Source organism: Gymnogyps californianus, chromosome 8 (genome assembly GCF_018139145.2).
Source record: "Gymnogyps californianus isolate 813 chromosome 8, ASM1813914v2, whole genome shotgun sequence".
NCBI classification, from domain to species: domain Eukaryota; kingdom Metazoa; phylum Chordata; class Aves; order Accipitriformes; family Cathartidae; genus Gymnogyps; species Gymnogyps californianus.
In genome coordinates this window covers 2867092-2890847 of record NC_059478.1, presented here as the reverse complement: position 1 = coordinate 2890847, position 23756 = coordinate 2867092, and the positions used below count along the sequence as shown (strand labels likewise).

Below are 23756 nucleotides of genomic sequence, written 5' to 3'. Positions count from 1 at the left end.
TCTTGCTCTCCTAGATTTACCTCTTTCTCCTACCTGAAGCACCCTGTCTTTCTCATGTTAATTTTCCTTATTCTTATCATGTGCCATACTTCATATTAATAAAATCCTGCATGAAATTTTTTTTCTTCCTGTAGTTGTATCTCTTGTTTTCTTCCAGCTATTATTCAGTAGAATTAGTTCATACACTATATGAATAAAAAAAGAACAAACAATATGGAATATAATTCATTTTGTGAGACATTTTTATGAGGCAGTAGTCACTTTTTTATCGGGCTATCTGGATGCAAATCAATAACCATTTCACTAGACCCAAGTTAGGAAGGGAATAATTCCTATACTGGGAGAGAAAGAAAAGTTGAATGTTTCTGATTTAGTAAGGTCCTGTTCTGCCAGACAGTCTCTGAAAGATTTTTCCCTGTAACTTTCTGTCACTAAAAGTCTGCCCTGTTGTATGAATCAGAGCACGCATTCCACACAAAATGAGATTCCAGCCTAGTTCAAATAAATCCATGCTCTAGCTTTGGGATAAAAACCTTTAAAATTCTTTTAGAGGAAATTGTTAGGACCCACTGAGAAATATTATCATAGCTATAAAGTGATGGTCTTAGGGCCAAGGCTCCAGAGGAAGCCAAGTTATGCACATTTATAGATGTAAACAGCCAGCAGATCTGCTCCTCCTCCTCCTGCTCTTCAAGATATTCCGTAATGTCTGCAGCTGTACTGAGTTTAAAGGCTTTTCTGGAATAAAAGGATTTCTCCTACTGGTTTTGGTAGTACTATAAAAATAACACAAACATGCAGATTCTAGCCTTCATCTTCCACCTATCACGATGGGCTCATCTGTTATCTCTGTGAGGACAAATAAAATTTCTAAGTCATATTTTTCTCTCTACTTCTTACTTTTGAACAATTCTCTCAACTTTTTAGGAAGTCTATATTTACATCAACTGGATGATGCATGTGACCATCTGCCCTTATTACAGCAGCTTGCTACAGCAGAATTCATTGCAATACTACTGCTACTCATACTACTCATAAATCACAGAAAAACAATGCTATTAATATTGCTCTGTCTTAAAAGTCAGCATATTTAAGTCCTCTTCAAAATTAACATTTTTTTTGCTATAATCAAATAAGATATGCCAATAAAACGTAGCCAGCTCTGGCATGGAAGAAAGTGACTGACGGTAGAAGGCAATACAGGGAAGCATCCTTCAATCAATTATCAGATGTCCCAGAAGAATTAATCGTAATCCCATGCCCTTCCCACATTAGGGCTTCTACTGCCTCTACATCATTCTCCTTCCTTGCCCCTCCAAGACTGTAAGCCTGAAAGTGTGTCAGTCCTTCCTGCAAGAGCAGAAGTTTTCTGTGATTCTTCAGAATTTTTCTTAGTAACTCATTTAATGAGACTTCCAGCACTCTCACTTAACTTCCAATTAAATTCCTTCTATACTTCCTTCTAGGTTAAAGATGAAAAAAAGGTACACTAATCAGTGAATATTTAACAGACCAACACTACTCTAAATACATGCTCTTTTGTTTTCTTTTCACTTCGCTCTTGCTCAGCTCAGTTTCTCTATGTAACTTCTGCTGGGACACCCCAGCTGCTCTTACAGCCAATGGAGTTCTCACAGGGATTCAGATCACTCCAGATGTAACTCAGTTTTTATATGAAAATTACATGATATTTTGAGGATACTGATGGGTTAACAATGGGGATCAATGATGGGACTGAAAAAGCAATAAGGCATCTGTCAGACCAGACCCAGATTAACACAACAACCGTTTTCTGGGATTTCACTGGCTTACGTTTTCCATGTGATCCCCAGTGGATATGAACACATCCCAAAACCACTATCACAAATGTGACTGACTAATGAGCTTCTGAAAAAGCCAAGGCCTGAAAAGGCATAAGAACACAGCTGAGTCATGGGCATCAACATAAGGAATCCATTAATCTAGAAATAAAAGATAACAGTAACAGTATTGTAACTGCGATGATCTCAGTATATAAGTAAAGCAGGGTTTGTAGGGAAAGGCTTTTTTTTTTTTTTCCACTTTTTAAAAAAAAATGCAACCAACTAATGAAGTTGGGAAATACAGATAAGATTTTGGATAACACATGACAAGATTTAATGAAGGGTTTACGTTGCCTGAAACCCTTGCCAAATTAAAGGACTGGTCAGTTGATATCTAACTGAAGCAATGAAATATCAGATAAAAAATAACGTTATCTCTTTCCGATTGGAGTGGCTAACCACAATATTAGGTCCCATATGTTGCTCCAAGACGAAGAAAAATGGTGGTGAAGCCATGTATCTTTATTTACTCATCAGAAATGTAACGAGTCCTGTTTCCCTAAATGCAGCAGAAATAAAAATAAGGAAATGGAGCTATAAAAAAAGGGAAAGTACAAAATGTTCTAAGTCCGTTTCAGATGGAGCTCAACCCAAAAATGGTTGAGATGTGTCCCCACCTCACCCTCCCCTACCCATGCAGCTCCCTGCTTACTCTTACGGCCCTTTTCACTGGCACACAAACTTTTGCATAACAGTATCAAGTAAACTCTGTCCATCATGAGTGCCCTGACTGTGTCCATATTTGAGCATATTTCTTGCCGCCTCCCAGAAACCACAATAATAATTTAAAGCAGGATTTCAAAGTCCATCCCTGAAAATAAAGGGAAGACCAGCAGAAGCTGGTCAGGATACAAAGCCCACCTCACTGTTGTCTGATCACACGCTGTGAAGTGCCTGCATAGATACCATTTCAATGCAACTGTGACACTACAATTTAAAGGCATCTTAAGTGCTTTTCACATCCTGTTAATCCACTTACGGAATTATTATCTTCTCATCACTCAAACTTTGCAACCCCACATCACCTCTGATGATCCAAAAACTTAATTTGTAAGAGAAATGAAACAATACAACCCTACCAAAATGAACATATTCATAACACATAATAAATGTAGCAGCCAATCATGACTACCCATATTTTCAAGTTGTGTATGTACCTAATTGTCTTCATATGACTTCCTTGAGTACTGGCATGTTAACAGAAGCATGATAATAATTTTGATCTTCTGTTACTTTTTATTTACTACTTTATATGTATTTTTTCACCTCGGGTAGTAGCCAGTATTAACTGGGACTCACAGCTGTACTGGCTGTGAAATGATGGAAGAGTCAACAGATCTGCTCCATATCAGGGATATCAAAGTAAGGATATACTCAATAATGTAGTCTTAAATGTTTTGCTTGATCAAATTATAAATTATTTAAGTTATGAGAATTTTAGTACTTTTCTAGAAAACCTATCTCGCCATGTTGATCCTATTTAGCTACCCTAACAACTACTACTTCCCTAGGCTTTAAATATCCATAGACAGGTACCTTTCTTCTCAAACCACAGAGTTTCTTTATCAAGCTTATAGTCAAGCTCCACTAAAGACAGCACTGAAGTTCTTGTTGTAAGACATGTAATGTATGTTTCCTTCTGTGTATTACCTTGAATAAACTCCATAAAATCTCCGAGCCTCGGGTTCCCTTTTCCACAGAGTAACAGTTACTTCATAAGCAGGCTGGCAGTGGGCAGAGAACCTTGAATAGCAAATCAACCCTATGTAAGTGCTCCCACTTAACACTTGTCTAAATAACTCTAGAAAGTTTTACAAAGATTATGTGTGTTCCTAGAGCAATGAAAAAGCACTCTTTCATTGACTGGAATCAATTAATTGAAGCGCGGCTGTGATATGAAAGCAATTGGAAGCATCCACAATGTAGAAAGATTGAATGAAACTGCCTCTGTTGTGATAATACAGAAATTAGACAGAAATTCTAGCATAAAAATACTAAAGCTGCACAATCATTGGACCAAGTGAGGAAAACATTCAAGCACATGTCTAAACCCACTCCTTTTCAGAGGTGTCTACATTATTTTTCCTTAAGAGACTCAAGCTTATTTTAAGTGCTTTCCTCAATTGGGATCAATGCGTATTATACCATATTTATTATTTTGGGATAACAGAATTACTTTGGAGTTCAAGTAATATCGTAAGACAGAAGTATCAAAGTTCCCCGGCCTTTAGGATAGTTTCTGAATAAAAAAATCCCTCCCAAACCCTGAGAGTCAGGACCATTAAAAGTTTCAATGGAAACCTCCTTTAGCTCTGAGAGAGAGTTACAAATAACCATTTCCAGTATACTGAACCTGGAACCAATAAACACAGAGACCACTGAAACAATTTAGGTCTCTTTCATTCATTTTTGATGCTTTACATGTAATATATTTAATAAATTTGAGATTCAACTAAATTCTTTGATTTCTAGCCAATACCTTGGCAAAATTTCCATTCAGTTCAGAGAAAAGTACTATATATTCAGTGCAGAACTACTGAATTACTTATGACCGTACGAATTAGATCTCAAAACTTTTTGGAGAAGATACACCATCAGTAGCAGATAATACTGCATAATTTTAGGCTACTGTCACCTAAGCTACATTTGACAGGAAAGAAAATATACTCCGTATTTGCCTATAATGATTTTTACCGCTATGCAATAATATCTAATGCCTTCCAGATGCATGCAGGACAATTTGTTCATTTCACTCAGTAATCAAAATGTGTTTTGACTAGTAAGTCCCTATTTATTTTTTTCTGTAATCATTTTTCTTAATGGGAGTATTTTCCAGATGTTGTGTTAGTCTAGTCATCTGGGACCTCTTCCAACTCATGTGGAAAGTTTGCTGTCATAAGCTGTCATTGGTGGTTTTGTTTAACAAGCTGTCTAATTAGTTAACCCCAGCATAGTTACAAAGCAATATATAAGGCATCTGAAACATCACTGAGAGCAGACATATTCTTTATTAGGTAAGTGTCACACCTATCTCTACTCAGAGCGTTTTGATCAGAGTGCTCTTCTTCAAAAGGAAAATTATGAACTGGAACAGAAAAACCAGACAAGTTTTCCTTTTGAAAGAAGATTTACTTTTATCCTACATTTCCATTTGACATATCTAAACACTAATATTTCAATGATAGTTTATGGTTTATAAAAGTGTGTTGCTTAATAACTAATGTTTTGGCAGTATTTTTTTTAGTTTACATTTATACTTATCAGTATTATAACCTTAGAAACTGTTTCATTGATGTGCATCCATATTAAAAGACGACTGTGGCTGTAGCTTTCACATAATAGAATTCTGCAAAAAATTACTTCCGTTATTTGTTAATAATTAATTTTCCTAGTCTTACTAGAGAATTTAACAGCTAATCAACTAATAACCGAGAGGGAATTTATGGAGTAATTCTAAATTAGCAATTTGTCCTTGAATAATTTAAGTATTAATTTTATGTTGTTATTAAACTAGTATTATGTATAAAGATATGCACTGCCTTTTTTTTTAAATTATAAACTGATTAATTGAATTGCATGTAGTGATGTGAGATTATTTCTTTTTAGGGAAGATGTCGTACCTGAAAGTAATGATCATATGGAACATACTTTGCGTATCCCTGGTGATCCTTTCACTGTCCTTGTTTCAAGAAGTGTCTTCTGAAGGTACGGTAACATACAAAGGTGAAGGGAGGGTGTCTAGGATATCTGACAAATACTAAGAATGCTTCAAATGCATCTTCATAAAAATACTGAGTTCTAGAACTTTATATTTATTCAGACAGGCATTATGATTCAGTTTTATCATCACTGAATATTTTCATAAATACATTTTGGTACAGCATGGTCCTCATTTTTGGAGGAATAAGATATAAATATTAATATAATGCAAAATGCATATGAATCTAGTTTTCTGTAGACATATTCTATAGATCCTGTTGCCCTCAGACTGACATATTTAGCCCGAGTGATTTGCAGTATGATTCAAGGAAGAATCTAAAATTACAATATCCACATAATTGGGTTAGAAATATTTAAATAGGCTCAGGGAAAGGAATGTCTATAGCATGCTAACTGCTTTGCCAGTAAATGCACTGTTATTACCACCACCGAGGCCAATTTTGGCAATTATTTGCCTAATACTACAGCTTTTTATTTACTCTCAAAAAAAATCTCTGTAATTGATTTCTAACTAAAGTAGCACCGTTATGAAGAAACAGAAGAACCTGCAGCCTGGCAAGTCCTGTGCTGTCACAGTTCTCCAGTAGCTATCAAGTTGTTACAGTGATAACATTGTGTATTACTTGCTGGTAGAAAATGATTTATTACTACTTGATAGTAGAATACATAACATTTGTATATCTGAGCAGCTCATCAGGGCGCAGCAGACGTCAGATTTGACCCGCAGGGCAGAGCAGTCTGACACTGCACGCTCTATAGTTGATGGGAGCCTTCCCACTATTTTCAGCAAAAATCAAGACTCTTGCCAACAGCAACTAGAACCACTTAGGCATTTTCCTTAGAAGTAACTTCATAACTTACAAGTCATAAACTTAAAACGAATAAATGAATGAAAAGGTGTTACTTTTTGGACTTATTTTGTTCCCGTAAGGGAAGAAGGGTGTGATATATCAGGCACATATCCATAAAGGAATATGTCTAGCTTCTCTTTTCAATTTCCATATTAAGAGCCCATTAAGTCAAGTCCATTAACTTCTCCATTTATTCCCTAGTCCCGCTTCATTATTTGTAAAGAAGTGGTAACAAACGTTATACCTAACTGCTGAAAATCACTATATATATACATATATATATGTAAAATTATTTGTTATCCCATGGTCTTTCTTCATACACACACGTGGAGTGTTTGCTGTTAGAAATTGTCTTTGGTGTTGTGTTACATGTTATTTGTTGTTATTTTCCTGTTGTTCCTCAATGTTTCAGCTGATTATCTTAACTCTGTTTTAGCTTGCTGATTGTTCAGCTTCTTTGTTTGTATTTAGGGGCGCTTCACTTGTGGTCCTGCATGTTTCATTTCCAGAAGAAGCTATTAGCATGTTATGTTAGTAGAGATTTCACACAGGAAGGGGAGTTGTTGCAGGGTGAATATCTGATATGCAGTAGAAGGTAACAAACCGCTGCTGAGCTTGAATGCCTGCAGTTTGAAAGCAGACCTCCCGATGTCTTGCTTACCAGCTGTAATCTGCACCATTTACTATTATCTAGCATTTTCCAACACTACAGCAGTCGAGCAGTAAAACCATTGTGGGATGAGCTTTTATGTTAGTCTGCTAATAAGTAATCTCCTAATTAACAAACAGAAAGTACTTTATAGAAGATTGCAGGACTAGATCCCAACTGTTCCTAACTTCAGAGTTGATACCAAATTCCTCTCTGACCTCAGGGGAAAAAAAAATAATGTAGAGGGCAGGCAGATTTTGAAAACTTCCAATAAAAATGGCTCTGGGGACCTGTATTGATTATGACAGTGCTCACCAGTTTGCAAGCTAAATTGATTTTATTTGGTTATTATGCAGATTACCAAAAGTAAAAATCAGACAGACCTAATGGGTCTGTCAGGTACAGTTGTGCAGATAACATCTATAACCATATGTAGGTTATTTATTCAATTAAGATGGAGAATAAGTCTGCAAAACAATATAGTGCCTGGCTGATATACTGCCTAAGTTAAATCTGCACGGGCTAGTTGGGATGCCAGAACTGCTGTGGTCATACTACTGAACCAGTCCTCAGGGATTCATTAATCTTCAGGAGAAACAGGGTAAGTTAGCCTCAGCAGAACACCCTTCTAACCCGAGCGTGTGCTGCTGCTGGTCCTCAGGCTGGCTCAGAGCAAACCTCTGATCCGCATGCCTTCAGGTGAGATTGCACCACACCCACAGTTTCTGCAATACTGAGGGAAGAAATGGCATGCTGTAGGAAAAAAAAAAAAAAAAAAAATAAAAAATCTTACTACTTTGGCGTTCAGCATTTCCTTATGTGCCATTTTGGTTCGGCAATGTTTACACCAGTGTTGTGTGATTTTAGATTTATCAAGCTGTACAGGGAGATGTGGGGAAGGGTATTCTAGAGAGCATGACTGCCACTGTGATTTTAACTGTCAACACTACATGGAGTGCTGCCCTGACTTCAAGAAAGTCTGCACAGTGGGTAAGTTCCCAAACACAGCCAGTTCCTATCGGCAAGACTTCCCCTCCCGTTTGCTCCAGCTCCCTACCACACCAGTGTCTCTTCTCTGAATGCTTAAATGTCTCTTTTAGTTCGCTGCATCCTTGCTCTCCTCTCATACATGTATTGTTCTCCTCCTCAAAAACTCAGTGACAACCTCTCGCAACCCATTCAAAGAAAATTGTGTATCCACAGGTTACCACTGAGAAAAGGATTTTGCTTTTCAGAAGAGCAGAGCTAGGCAAGGGGCAGGGGGAAACAGTTTATCTACCGCTTGTTTTCTTCTCCTTAGTGCATTTGTACTATATCTGTTTGTCTCTTATACAAAAAATTGGTGAAAGCAAATTCAGGGTTTTCCAGGAAGAAATTCTGGGACATTCCAACTCAAATTCAAGAAGTGTGGAGGCTGTAGGGTCTAATCCAAAGTCAGAGGGTGTCCTTCCATGGATAGAAATTGACTCTGGATCAGAACCGTGTCTAGATTTTGATGGAAAAGATAGTTGGATGAGTATTATTTTCTATACTTTATTTATATGCAAAACTGTATAGTGTAAATAAATACAGGTACTTCAAACTGTTTTACTGAGAGTTAAAAAATATTTTCTCATGAATCACCAATGTAAAAAATATCAGTGATTTAGATAACTGCAGTTTGTTACACTACACTGTAGTTCTAGTAAGATTACAGGTGTAAGATAAGACTTCTTAGATCCAGCAAGACAGGCCGAGTGTTGTTCAAAACGCAGACGCAGCACTCCCTAAAATGCTAATTCTGCTGCTCTGACAAGCACATTGGAAACAGTTGCACTTCAGTCTTCCCCATCCTGATTTTGATTTGCGAGGGGACATCAGCATTTTTCATAACTGAAAGTACATACTGAGGCATTTTAATTATGTAGGCTATTTATTTATTGTGGGCCTACATAATTAAAATGTATCTATTGAATAGACTGGGATAACATTTCAAAAATAGTCACTCTGTGTAACTTCGTTAACTCATTCACACAATTAAGTTGCAGTATTTTCCCAGAGACACCAGGTACACTTGGTCATGACCTATTTTGGCAAATTATTTTTCAGAAATGCTTTGGTAGACCCATCACTCTTGATGCAAAGTGGTACCCTGGTGAACACCTATTTGAAAACCCAACCCAGAATGCAAATACTATTCTTGAGATAACTGCTATTTGATTAGGGAAATGGAAACCCTCTATGATGGGACCTAGCTAAAGTGAACGCTGAGGTCACGTTTTATTCCACTATAAATTCTAAATGGTCTCAATATACTGCAATGGCAAAGTGCAGTTCTGGTTGTATAGCCCGATCCAAAACCCACAATTACACAAACAAGTTCTGGATCAGACCAGAATAACCACCTGATGTTATGAAGCTGTTCTTTACATCAGCTTAAGCAAATGACTTCACTGTAGAAAGGTCCCAGCGTTAAATGTGAGCTAGCCAAAAATACTAACTCTCTTGTTCTGCCTTACGCAGCAGTCTCCTGCAGAGGACGTTGCTTTGAAGCCTTTGAAAGAGGAAGAGAGTGTGACTGTGACGCAGACTGTGAAAGATATGGCAAATGTTGCCCTGACTACACGGAACACTGTAAAGAGGGTAAGAAACTTCTTTATCACTATATTTTTCCTACATATATTTAAACAGAGATGCTCTGCATTATCATAAAACATTAACTGTAGAGGCTTCTTAGGACACAAGAAGTTAGCTACTGAACAGAAAACAAAACAAAAATAACAAAATCTAAGTTCAAAAATAAACTGGCCATTTTCTCAAGCATGAACACTTTATGGGCGCGTACAGGTAGATATACTGGAAGCCATCACCAAGATACAAACTCTGAGGGTAAAGTATTTTGCGTTAGTCTCTTTTGGCACTAGCCATACTCTAATTTACTATCAGAACTGTCACCTAGAATAATACTTGTAAGGCCAGGTTTTGCATGTGCACTTCCACTCATGCTACTTAAGTTACATCAATAATTTTGCTGTTTCTGCATCTTCTGAACACTTTGTTCTGTAAAGGGAAGCTAAGTTTACATGTATATCTAGAGATCATGTTTATCTTTCCCATCCTCCAGAAGCCCTATATCCCCTGAATACACACGCACACACAGTTAAGGACTGATCAAACATTTTTCCCCCCCACTACTGGCTCCTCCGAAAGCCAATTCAGCTCCCAAAGTGATTTTATTCAACAATTACAATTTCTTGCTCTTTCTCAGTAAAAGCTTCAGGATATAGTCCAACACCCAACCTTACTTGCCTTGAGTACTAGCTGGCTATGAAAGTAAATCCTTTGATACCATGGTCATCACCTTGAGAGACAAAAATACCGCTCGTTTTGTAAGGAGCTGATTACACACACCTATGGCAGTTACCAGCTCCTTTAGTTGGATCAAAAAAATTCTGCAGGTTCCCCGAGTTCCATCACACTTTTTTCACAACTAACAAGATCCTTCTACAAGTCTACGCTAGCGGGAAGAGAGAGAGTCTCCCTTCCAATTGTACACTTTGACCCAACAATGAATTGAAAAATATTTTCTGGCTCTTACTGGATGCAAGTGAAATCCCATGCAATCTTCAGAGTTGGAAAATCTGAACACAAACCTCCAGTTTCTCCTCAAACTCAGCCTACTAGAAGTTAGCTTAATACTTAGACCTTGCGTTGTTTCTTTGGTCCATGCCTGCTTTGTAGCTCCTGTCTCTTTCAAAAAAACTATTGCTTTTAAGATGTCTCCAAAATGATCACTTGTGTAGAATCATCTGAAGAACTACAATATAACTAAATGTTCAGATTACCAAAGTAAATGCTTGGCTAATATGATAGCTCTCAGAAATCCACTATAGTGAGTTAGTTCCAAGCCATCTGTAGTCAAAAAATAAGCTGACAAAAAAAAATTAGACAAATTTTCAGAACGTAGAACTCCACTCAGAATTCATCTTTTTTCCCCACCTCAAAATTGCCGTTAGCAAAGAATGCCTCACCCCAGACTTCTGGGAAAAACATTTCTCCCGTCTGTGATGAAAGACTTAGGGATCCAAAGGGTATTTTTGCTCTTTCTCCCCAAATAATACTGTAAAGAATCCTATAGATAGGAAGAAGCTTAGATTTATATGTAAGATGGTAACTGAAATTTTGTAATCACTTTCTTCTCACACAGTTGACACCAAGCACCTATAAAGAAAAACGCTCCCATTAACAGATTATTTTATTTCTTTCAGCACACACAGAAAAGCCATCACCGAAGACTACTCCAGAAAACAAACCAACATCTAAAAGGTCATCCAAAAATGAGGAAAAGAAGCCAGAGGAAGTAACGCAGCCCCATGAAGTTATGGAAGGTAGGAAAGTATATGAATGAAACAGGATGGGTGTTACCTGAAGGAACATTAAAGACCATTTTCCTGCTCTGGAAATAGAAAGCCGATGCGAGACATTACCAGACAGTTACCAAGCTTGGAACTGCTCAGTTTATAAACTAATTACCTCACCTAGACCTCAGGATACTGACTCTGGAGAGTTCACTTAGCACAGATGTCAGACTGTGGTGATGTCTCCTGCATCTCTATTGGATTTTCACACGCATCTTCCAAAAATGTTACACACCATTGTCAGTTTTGGACAAAGTCCACGGCTGGAACAGGAAGGGTGTTGTATTTTGGGACAGTGATGAATTGGCAGGACCAAGACAGGAAAATCTCCTAGCAGGTTTCTCTAGCTTTAATCAAGCCAGGCCTCACACAGCTTCAGAAAACACATAATTTATTTTTTCTGAATGGAAAATATGTTGCTTTCCTGTGTTCTTTGATATTCTGCTCCAGCATTTTACGTGATAACTCAGGAGATCAGTTTGAACTTGAAACCTGAAGTAACAAGAATGAAATGAGACTAGAAGTCAATTTTGGCCGATATTTTAACCCTTACTTTTTTTTTTTTTTTAAATTTTAAATTTGGGGTACTTAACTTTCTGCTGTGGCAATTTCCTATTACAAAAAAATCAATATAGTGGGTTAAATGAAATTCAAACAACCATTAACAAGATCCCACTTGGCTTATGGTATTTCAGACACATTGGGTGGGAGGAAAACCTATTCTGCAACGCTCTGCTCATACCGCACTGTTTCTACAATACATTTACACAGGGATTATTCCTCACACTGCAGTATTATAAGTTCTTCCAGTCTGCTGGGAGAGACACTGCATCAGTGCTGCTAACAGTCATCAGGCCGTGACCATCAGCAATAGCTCAGATTTTTATATTTTTCAATTTGTTCAAAAGCTGAACAACATGGCCCCAAACCACATGATGCTGCCCTTGGTTTTTTCAGGTTTTCAAGAAACAAATGCCAATTCAGTTGTAATGGTAGATAGCAACACAGCAGGAAGCACAGGAAAAAAAACCCAAGAACACAAAAAACCCACAAAACCTATGTGAAAATAGAACGAAATGGCAAAACTTCAGAGCGATAACACTTAGTGAGAGATTAAATGCAGAAGCATTTACTGTTACTTTTTACTGAATATAGCTATATTAACAATTTGACTCAAGTCAATGTAACTATATATACAAGTAAAGAGAGTCTTACAGCCATAAATCACAAAGAGGAAAACCATCCAAGATATAAAGATACAGTAGGAGATGCAGTCAGGCGTCTGTATTCAGAAAGTTTGTTTTCCTCCCGTTTCCCTACCTCTTTCCTTCAAGTTCAGGTCATCGGTGCGGGCTATGTTATAATTAAGGTCAGAGTAATAAATTGAAAGAACAGACTGAGAAGGGAAGTGTCTTATTAGAAGGACTATATTTTATAGTGTGGTTCCCCTTCCATGAAAAAGGATAGAAACACCAGGTGGCCTCACCTACAAACACCAAACTAAAATCTGCCATGCTGCACTCGGAGTTGCGACAGGTTAGCCAAAAGGATTACTTAAAACTTCACGAAGCTGCTGCAAAGTCGCAGGCAGGCAAAAGGAATTCACATTTAACCCAGTTCAGGTTAGTTTTGCTCTTCTAAATTATTTATCTTTTGACAGTTACCTAAGTCCATAAACTGGCATTTATCAATTTAACTTGGGTTTCCACGTACCTTTTTTTTTGCCAGTTTAAATAAGTGTGCCAACCACTTCAAAGCTAATTAAGTGTGATTTTACACAGAAAGCTTTTAGAGCAAAGACCATAAAAACAACTATCGCATTCAAAGGATAAGCAGCTATTTCTAATCGGTATAATAAATTAATATGCAATAGGTGCACACACTGCAATTCCAATGCCTTAATAGGTATTTGTTCTCATAGATACTGGCAGTGGACCGGAAAACAAAGTGACCAGTCCTGCTCCAACTACAAAACACCCTGATACAACCACAACAATCAAAGCAACTACATCTGGTCCAAAAACCAGTTTGCCACCTACTACAAGTACTACCACAAAAGCAACAACTACCACAGAGACCACTACGGCTCAGAAAGATACCCCTGCGACAACAGCGGCATCAACGACCAAGGCTGATTCTTCCACCACTCCTAAGGTTGAAGATATGACCCCTGAGGCCACAGAGGAACCAATAACCGAAGCAGACTCTCCCATGACCCCCAAAGGAGAAGAGACAACCCCAGAAGCCACAGAGGCACCAACAACCAAGGCGGACTCTCCCACCACCCCCAAACCTGAAGACACAACCCCAGAGGCCACAGAGGCACCAACAACCAAGGCGGACTCTCCCACCACCCCCAAACCTGAAGACACAACCCCAGAGGCCACAGAGGCACCAACAACCAAGGCTGACTCTCCCACCACCCCCAAACCTGAAGACACAACCCCAGAGGCCACAGAGGCACCAACAACCAAGGCGGACTCTCCCACCACCCCTAAACCTGAAGACACAACCCCAGAGGCCACAGAGGCACCAACAACCAAGGCAGACTCTCCCACCACTCCTAAGGTTGAAGACACAACCCCAGAGGCCACAGAGGAACTGATGACCGAAGCAGACTCTCCCACCACCCCCAAACCTGAAGACACAACCCCAGAGGCCACAGAGGCACCAACAACCAAGGCGGACTCTCCCACCACCCCCAAACCTGAAGACACAACCCCAGAGGCCACAGAGGCACCATTGACCGAGGCTGACTCTCCCACCACCCCCAAACCTGAAGACACAACCCCAGAGGCCACAGAGGCACCAACAACCAAGGCAGACTCTCCCACCACTCCTAAGGTTGAAGATGAGACCCCTGAGGCCACAGAGGAACTGATGACCGAAGCAGACTCTCCCACCACCCCCAAACCTGAAGACACAACCCCAGAGGCCACAGAGGCACCAACGACCAAGGCGGACTCTCCCACCACCCCCAAACCTGAAGACACAACCCCAGAGGCCACAGAGGCACCAACAACCAAGGCGGACTCTCCCACCACCCCTAAACCTGAAGACACAACCCCAGAGGCCACAGAGGCACCAACAACCAAGGCGGACTCTCCCACCACCCCCAAACCTGAAGACACAACCCCAGAGGCCACAGAGGCACCAACAACCAAGGCGGACTCTCCCACCACCCCCAAACCTGAAGACACAACCCCAGAGGCCACAGAGGCACCATTGACCGAGGCTGACTCTCCCACCACCCCCAAACCTGAAGACACAACCCCAGAGGCCACAGAGGCACCAACAACCAAGGCAGACTCTCCCACCACTCCTAAGGTTGAAGATGAGACCCCTGAGGCCACAGAGGAACTGATGACCGAAGCAGACTCTCCCACCACCCCCAAACCTGAAGACACAACCCCAGAGGCCACAGAGGCACCAACGACTAAGGCGGACTCTCCCACCACCCCCAAACCTGAAGACACAACCCCAGAGGCCACAGAGGCACCAACAACCAAGGCGGACTCTCCCACCACCCCCAAACCTGAAGACACAACCCCAGAGGCCACAGAGGCACCAACGACCAAGGCGGACTCTCCCACCACCCCCAAACCTGAAGACACAACCCCAGAGGCACCAACAACCAAGGCGGACTCTCCCACCACCCCCAAACCTGAAGACACAACCCCAGAGGCACCAACGACCAAGGCGGACTCTCCCACCACTCCTAAGGTTGAAGATGAGACCCCTGAGGCCACAGAGGAACTGATGACCAAAGCAGACTCTCCCATGACCCCCAAACCTGAAGACACAACCCCAGAGGCCACAGAGGCACCAACAACCAAGGCTGACTTGCCCACCACCCCCAAACCTGAAGACACAACCCCAGAGGCCACAGAGGAACTGATGACCGAAGCAGACTCTCCCACCACCCCCAAACCTGAAGACACAACCCCAGAGGCCACAGAGGCACCAACAACCAAGGCGGACTCTCCCACCACTCCTAAGGTTGAAGATGAGACCCCTGAGGCCACAGAGGAACTGATGACCAAAGCAGACTCTCCCATGACCCCCAAACCTGAAGACACAACCCCAGAGGCCACAGAGGCACCAGCGACCAAGGCTGACTCGCCCACCACCCCCAAACCTGAAGACACAACCCCAGAGGCCACAGAGGCACCAACAACCAAGGCGGACTCTCCCACCACCCCCAAACCTGAAGACACAACCCCAGAGGCCACAGAGGCACCAACAACCAAGGCGGACTCTCCCACCACCCCCAAATCCGAAGACACAACCCCAGAGGCCACAGAGGCACCAACAACCAAGGCGGACTCTCCCACCACCCCCAAACCTGAAGACACAACCCCAGAGGCCACAGAGGCACCAACGACCAAGGCTGACTCGCCCACCACCCCCAAACCTGAAGACACAACCCCAGAGGCACCAACGACCAAGGCAGACTCTCCCACCACCCCCAAACCTGAAGACACAACCCCAGAGGCACCAACGACCAAGGCGGACTCTCCCACCACCCCCAAACCTGAAGACACAACCCCAGAGGCACCAACGACCAAGGCGGACTCTCCCACCACCCCCAAACCTGAAGACACAACCCCAGAGGCACCAACGACCAAGGCGGACTCTCCCACCACCCCCAAACCTGAAGACACAACCCCAGAGGCCACAGAGGCACCAACAACCAAGGCGGACTCTCCCACCACCCCTAAACCTGAAGACACAACCCCAGAGGCACCAACGACCAAGGCGGACTCTCCCACCACCCCCAAACCTGAAGACACAACCCCAGAGGCCGCAGAGGCACCAACGACCAAGGCAGACTCGCCCACCACCCCCAAACCTGAAGACACAACCCCAGAGGCACCAACAACCAAGGCTGACTCTCCCACCACCCCCAAACCTGAAGACACAACCCCAGAGGCCACAGAGGCACCAACAACCAAGGCGGACTCTCCCACCACCCCCAAACCTGAAGACACAACCCCAGAGGCCACAGAGGCACCAACGACCAAGGCAGACTCGCCCACCACCCCCAAACCTGAAGACACAACCCCACAGACCACAGAGGCACCAACGACCAAGGCAGACTCTCCCACCACCCCCAAACCTGAAGACACAACCCCAGAGGCACCAACGACCAAGGCAGACTCTCCCACTACCCCTAAAGTGGAGGAGGCAGAGGCAGACTCTCCCAAGCCTCCTGAGGTCAAGGGGACTACCCCTGCAGCCACCGAGGCTGACACCACTGCCATACAGAAAACAACACCTATTGAAGTGACAACTACTGTCCCTGGATTAGTAACAACTGCTAAAAAAGGCACAACCACAGAAAGCAGTGAGGCGGTCACAACAACTAGGAAGGAAACACCCATACCTGAAGCAGACACAATGGTTTCAGAAACAACAGCAAAGAAGAAAATTACAACTCCTGCACCCAAAGTAGCAACCAGCACAACTGCAAAAGACACGACTACAGCAGTACAAAGGATAGTGGTGACTGCAGCTAAGACTACTGAGATTGTAATAACTGACAAAAAAGACAAAACAACAGCTAAAACTGTTACTACTCCTATAATCAAAGAGACAACACCTAAAATAAAAACAACCACGATGAACAAAGAGATAACAACACCCAAGAAAGACAAAACTACTGTGCTTAAAGACATTTTAACAAGTAGGAGAGACACAACTACCGTAACTACGGTGATAACAGCTAAACCAGATGACTCTCCTAAAGGTAAGGACAATATTCCAAATACAACTCCTACAGCCAAGCAAGCTGTCACTACAGCAGCTGAATCAGAAGCAACTACTGCGGACAAAAAGACTGCAACAACGGCTGCAGAAAAAGAAGCAACCCCAGCTAAACAAGACAAGACTCCCACACCAAAAGAGACCTTAACAGCTAAAAAAGAAGAAAGCCCTGTGGGAACAGCGACTGTAACAACAACAGCAGCAGCAGTTACAACTCCCTTGCCCAAGCCCACTGTGTTGGCAACAACTGCCAAAACAGATTCAACTCCTAAACCTAGGGAGATTGTAACAACAAATAAAAGAGACACAACTACGGAAACTAAGCAGACTGTAACAGCAGCAGCTAAAAAGAGCACAAGTGCTACTTGTGTTGTCGTGGAGACAACAACAGCTGGTAAAAAAGAGGTAACGACCATCAAAGAAACTAGCCTCACACCTGAGAAAGAAATGGAAGATGCCCCTGAAAAGGCCCCTAGTATTGACAAAGGAGTGGAAACTACAGTTACCAAAGAGACTGCTACAAGAGATAAAAAAGACACGATAGAAGAAATGTTTATTGTTTCTAAAGGGACATCCAAGCCAACTATACATTTTCAGGAGGTTACCGACACGAGAGATGAGCCTCATCCAGCCAACCCTGAAACTCTGCCAGTACAAGAAGAGCCTCAGATAAACAACAAGCCTTTAATACAAACTGCAGACTTGCCAATTTTAACTGGAGAAACACAAGGTAATTGCATTCCAGTAGGTACAAAAGCACCAATAACTCCACCAGAGAGCACAAGAAAACACGTGAGTAAAGGACATGCAAGACCTTTCTATCTGGTGCCACAACAACATGGCACTCCTGTCCTGGTGGTCAACCATAACCACGGTGCTACAGCTGCCAGCATCCTGAATACTGGTGCCTCAGTTTTCAATTGTGTTGTTAATGAAATTCTGCATGTAGTTTAGAGCATGATCTTGTTTCAGTAATTGGTCCTGCTGAAAAACGTTTGCTGTAAGTACTGTAGAAGGTGCAAACAGAAAAAAAGTAAAGGAAAAAGACAAAATATTTCTAAGTCCCATGAAAACATTGCTAGGGAGGTCAGGCTCCATAGCCACCATTACTCAGGGTACCTAACCTGGCATTTTGTAGTCACATACAAAAAATGTCACATAAGACAGACAAGAAGTCTTTTCCTGTATTCTCTTTCCTCTGTGCTTTTTGCTACAACATTTTTCATGTCCTCACTATTTATTTTAATCAGATATAGCCTGCAGGTTCTTGGGTATTTTTTTCAATCATATATTGACAGGTATTTTTGAGGGGAAAAAAAAAAGGTTTTAAAATGGAAAATACTTGGATTTTTGTCCAAAACAGATTCATCCTTCCTTTATATTTAACTGAAAGTAAATGTAAATGCTTTTTTAAGAAATAAGGAAGGGGAAGGGAACCCACTAGAGCATCTTGGAGAAACATCAAGTAAACATGCCACAGCATGAAGCAATTAAATTAGGGACGTAGCATACGATGCATTTATAGGTCTTTTTCTGAATTACAGGTACTTAGGTAAGCAATAAGCAAAGATATCCATACCTAGTCACATAAACGGTTGGTCTTGCACTCCTGGGACCAAAACACGAGAGGCAAACTTTGCAAGCATATGTCTCAAACGAGTAATTCAACCCTTCGCATGTCAAGCACCCGGCAGAGGCCTGAACGACAGAGAGCCCCGAACATCACCCGACACAAGCGATCACATTTAACAGCCGTAGTGCTACCGGCGGTGGGCGGGGGAGGTAACGCAATTTTTGTTAAATGTTAAACAAACCCAAGCCACTGTGTTTTGCAGCGAGGAAGGACGAGAAGGACCTGTGCAGCGGGAAACCGGCGGACGGCATGGTGGCCCTGCCGAACGGCACCCTGGCCGTCTTCCGAGGTAGGCCGGCCCCAGCCTTCCTCCTCCTCCTCCTCTTCCCCCCCGCCGCCCTCCCCTGCCCCGGCGCTGCCCCTACCCCCCAAGCCGCTTCAGCGCACCGAGGCCCTCACGAAGCGGCACCCGAGCCCGGGCCCGCCTCAGGCGTGCCGCCGGGGCGGGAGCCGCCTTACCCCCTCGGCCGCGCCCTGAGGGCAGGAGCGAGGAAAGGCGGGAGCGGGGGGGAATCCTCGTTTCCAGTACCTTTCGCCCTGCGTGCGTCTGTCCGTCCGTCTGTCCACACGCGTTTCACCGTGTCTCCTCCCGCCGCGCAGGTCACTACTACTGGTTGCTGAACGGCAGGAGCCCGCCGGCGACCAGCCCCCGCCGGATCAGCGACGGCTGGGGCATCCCGTCCCCCATCGACGCCGTCTTCTCCAGGTGCAACTGCGACGGCAAGACCTTCTTCATCAAGGTGGGGAGCCCTCCCTCCGGGGAGCGAGCGTGAGGGGCGCGGGAGGCAGCCGAGAGGGTGCGTGGGGCCGGTGAGCTTAAAAACAAGGTGCAGGTTTTGAGATGCAGCCCCGCAGAAGAGGAGCCTTTGCGTTGCTCTGGGGCTGCGTTGCTCGTTTTATAGAACAAATGGCGTTTATCAAGCGGCGCGGTGGGTTTGAAAGCGCGTGGGTGAAGCGAGGCGTCTCTTCCCCAGCCCACCCCACCTCGTCTGCCTTGAGATGGTGCTTCTCAGGGAAAACCTCAGTTCCGTGGGTTTTTCCCCTGTAATTGGCTAGGAGACAAAGCATTGACAGAATAACTGATAATCGAGTAATATTTACATGAGAGCCGCACTTCAAAAAAATCCAACTCTTTAAAATACGGGTATTTTATCATGTCTCTCCCTTGCCCAAACATGGCCTAAAGTTTTTCCTAATACATTTCCCTTCCTGAAAGAAGGCGATAATGAAATACACACACCTCATTAGAGATTTATACAGTGATTTCCCAATTAATCATTCTGTCCTGGAATTCAAGCAGCTTTTTCTATCCGTGAAAATTTAGAGATTTAGAAAGAAAACCGCTTTGTTCAGTAACCACTCTTAACAGTTCATTTCTAAGATACTCTATCCCTACTCGAAGGCAGTGTTAAAAGACTGCAGAAAGTATTTTATGAAGTTGTAATATTTTTTCCTGTTTTTAATGGATGTAGGAGTGGTTCCAGTCAGTTTTACAATGTAATTATCAAAATGCTAGTGTTATGGTTATTTTTCATGTCTGTGAAGCTCAATTACCAAGAATGAATTTCCTCTAAAGCTCATTTTTTCCTTAAATGATTAGGGTCCCCTATACTGGCGTTTCACTAACGATGTTATGGATAAAGGCTATCCCAAACCTCTTGCGAACGGATTTGCAGGCCTGAGTGGGAAAATAGTAGCGACCCTCCCCATAGCAAGATACAAAACCAGACCAGAATCTGTTTATTTTATCAAAAAAGGTATGTCTCATATTTCAGAAGTTCACAGGTGATCAAAAGGTGCTTGAATTGCCTTAGTCAGGAATAAAACGTTTATCTTGACTGAAAGACATATTTCTTTCAAAACCAAAACCATAAGTGATGTCAGAGTGTGCTAGGTGGTCAAAAAATAGCCTGAAGCTTTAAAAATTTGTGTTAGTACTTACAGATCTTTAAGTGCATTTTAAAATAGACAGGACCGTAAGGGACAGAATCCAGCATTGTAGCAGACAAACATTAATATAAGTTTTATCTGGTGGTAAAACTATTTTAGTCTCAAGTTAATTAGAGAAGGGAAGGCTTTAATCTTACTAGTTCAATAACTATATATGGAAATCTCCCTCCCCATTTCTTATTTTGTATTTTAAATTAATGTAACTTCCTTATCTTATATGAATGATGTACTGCCAACATAAGAATTGTTATCTGAATTTAAAAAGCAGAGATTAACGAAATGCAAATCCTTTTGTGGACTCTAGCCCTCCTCTCATGCAGCCTAAAATGATGGTCTTTCTTACCCTCTCCTTGATAAACAGGAATGATGGCAGCAAAAGCAGTTCCCCTGGAATTGTACTTACTGCAGTAACTGGAATGAGCCTGCAGGAGGTATCACTACATCTAGAAGCATGGGTTGGATTTAGAGAGCAAGGCTTTTTTCATCTCAAAATGTAGGAACAGATATAAAAAGCTGAAGGTTGCCAGAGTTGTAGATGTATTAAAATGATGCTATTGATTTCCTGTGTGTAATACGGATATCAATGACATTTTCATACCTGATCTAGCTGGTGGTTTGGTGGGTTCTTTGGTTTTTTTTGGTTTTGTTTTTAACCAAATAAAATAAATGCCTGTTTTAGATGGCAACATGCAACAGTATGTGTACAGACAAGAACCAGCCAAGAAGTGTCAAAGAAGAACCCAGGTTACCGTAAGATACCCAGCTTATGTCCCAAGACTTGTAATAAGGAGACGCTTTCAACGTGCAGTAAGAATGCCAACCGTTATTAAGACTGTCAGATTCAACCCATATCCATCTGGTAACTTATGTTTATTAAGTTTCTTTTATACAACCGTTTTAATCTTAGTAGTTTCTGAAATACAACATTCTTCCATTTTTTTTAAATATAGTACTTTTAAAATTTTTTAATCCAATAGATCTCGCTTGCTGTAGATTATACAAGCAAATGAGAGCTTACAGCAGACACACTGCGACACCTCCTAACTTAAGTTTTCTTTTGCTTTCAGGAGTTTTGCGTAAGGAAATCAAAATGACTACCTACTGGAGAGGGCTCCCGAAAGTTATTCACTCAACTATATCACTACCCAACTACAATAAGCCAGATGGCTATGATTATTATGCCTTCTCTTACAGTAAGTTAAAGCTAATGCAAGTTACTATATATCTCAGAAGACTAGGGGATGGGGAGGAAAGAAGCCCATGTATCTCTCAGCTTTCCGAAGTGCGAGGTTACCGCTTGTGGTTCTGCAAGACTAATTTTAACCACTACTAAAAAGTCCTGAGAATTAAAATGTTGCCTGTAATAGAGGGATGTTTCTATCAATAGTTACAGGACAACTAGCAGCAACGAGGTACAATGATTCAAACCAGCCAGTTGCGGAATGCATTGCCATTAAGAGTTCAGGCTTATAAAGTGACCAAAAATCTGACACTTCAATGCAGAATTATATTAATGATAGATTGAAATCCTTGGACCACTACACATCAATAGTTCTTTCACTGGCTTCCACGGAACTATGTTTCTGACAAAAGAAAAAAGGGAGGGACATGAACCATTTTGCTTCACAGGAAAAAATTATTTATGATTCCAGATTAGGTAGATCCTTTTCCTCTAGCCAGGATCACGTAAAAGCATTCCTTAGAATTTCCTGGATTATTCAGAAAAAAAAGCTCTAAGAACTAGCCGTATCCAAATACAGGATATTAAAGTAAGTCTCTGCCAGTATGATCCAATTCCTAGCCTTAACATGGGCCAATTCACACTCGAGGACCACGGAGTTCCCACTTTTGTAGTCAGTGCAAGATTGTTTTGTTTCTAGTTTGTTCGATTTCCAAATTCTTAAGACTCTTTCTGTGTTCTAGCAGTGTAAGAGTATTCTTCCCCACTCCCTGTTCTTAGGACAGATTTAATTATTAGCAGTACTGTAAAACTTAGCTAAACACAAAGAAGGACATGTGAAAAACAAAGTTGAGGACAAAAATTCATTGTTACAGCCTCTCAACTCCATATTTGTATGTGGAATGAAAAATCTGTTATTCATGCCTAAATGAAATGAAAAGGAAGGCTTTAACTTCAAGATTCTTTCCATGTACTAAATGTAGTTTCTGGAATTTAATTCCGACATATCTTCATTTCAGATCGGTACTACAGTTTGGATGTTGGCAAAAGAATAGCAAGACCTGTTACCGCTCTCACAGGAAAGACTGTATCCAAAGACTGGTACAACTGTCCTAGCAAGTGATGCACAGCAGAGGATTTTAAAAAAGGATGCCATTTGAATGTTGACATTTTGTCTAATTTTATTAATAAAGACATTGAAATGTGTGCACACAAATCTAAGTATAAAACGCTGCTTTAAGCTCTGGCTTCATTACACTAAAGCAACCACAGGCAAACTGGCATTTTTGTATACACAGCTGTAATTACTTTACAGATCATTTAACTAATATTTCCTCTGTTCAGGCCTCCTCTGCCTCCCATTGCATGAGTTACACCTGTGTTGGGAAAGAAAACAAATGCATTAATATAAATCCTTTTCACCCTTTTAATCAACCATTGGTACGTGTGGTATTTCATCTTTCTGTAAGAAATTGCTACTGCAGCGGAGCACTTCCTTTCTGATAAAATTCAAGCTCCCCCTCCCTCCCCTAGAGCCTGGTGATACGGACACATTACACTTCTGTCATTCAAAAGGGTGGTGTTGACTTGTGATCCTGTCTCAGGCCCTGTGCTGAAAGAAAAAGTATAGCATTCTTCCCATATTTGAAATCAGTTAGTCCCCCCCTTTTGTTATTAAAGAAATGGGGATCGACTAGAAAGAAAATCTATCCTAGGTCCACCCCCTCACTACTTTTTTTTTTTTCTTT

The 23756-nt window shown here is 41.7% G+C and overlaps 2 protein-coding genes across 2 annotated transcripts in view; one reads left to right on the top strand and one right to left on the bottom strand.

The window, feature by feature from the left end:
* The first annotated feature begins 5473 nt into the window (after positions 1-5473).
* Positions 5474-23150, top strand: PRG4 (proteoglycan 4). The gene is made up of 13 exons (XM_050900952.1): positions 5474-5567; positions 7950-8072; positions 9585-9704; positions 11330-11449; positions 13539-16834; positions 17075-17334; positions 17455-17975; positions 19081-19167; positions 19479-19618; positions 20479-20635; positions 21508-21687; positions 21896-22021; positions 23028-23150. Exons 1-13 carry the CDS (start codon positions 5474-5476, stop codon positions 23129-23131), a joined length of 5328 nt encoding a protein of 1775 aa, XP_050756909.1. The 3' UTR covers positions 23132-23150.
* The window catches only part of TPR (translocated promoter region, nuclear basket protein), a 42279-nt gene continuing 41519 nt past the window's right edge, over positions 22997-23756 (bottom strand). Inside the window, exon 51 of the mRNA XM_050900846.1 lies at positions 22997-23384. Coding sequence (XP_050756803.1) covers positions 23329-23384 — 56 coding nt within the window. The 3' untranslated portion in view covers positions 22997-23328. The remainder of the gene's footprint in view (positions 23385-23756) is intronic.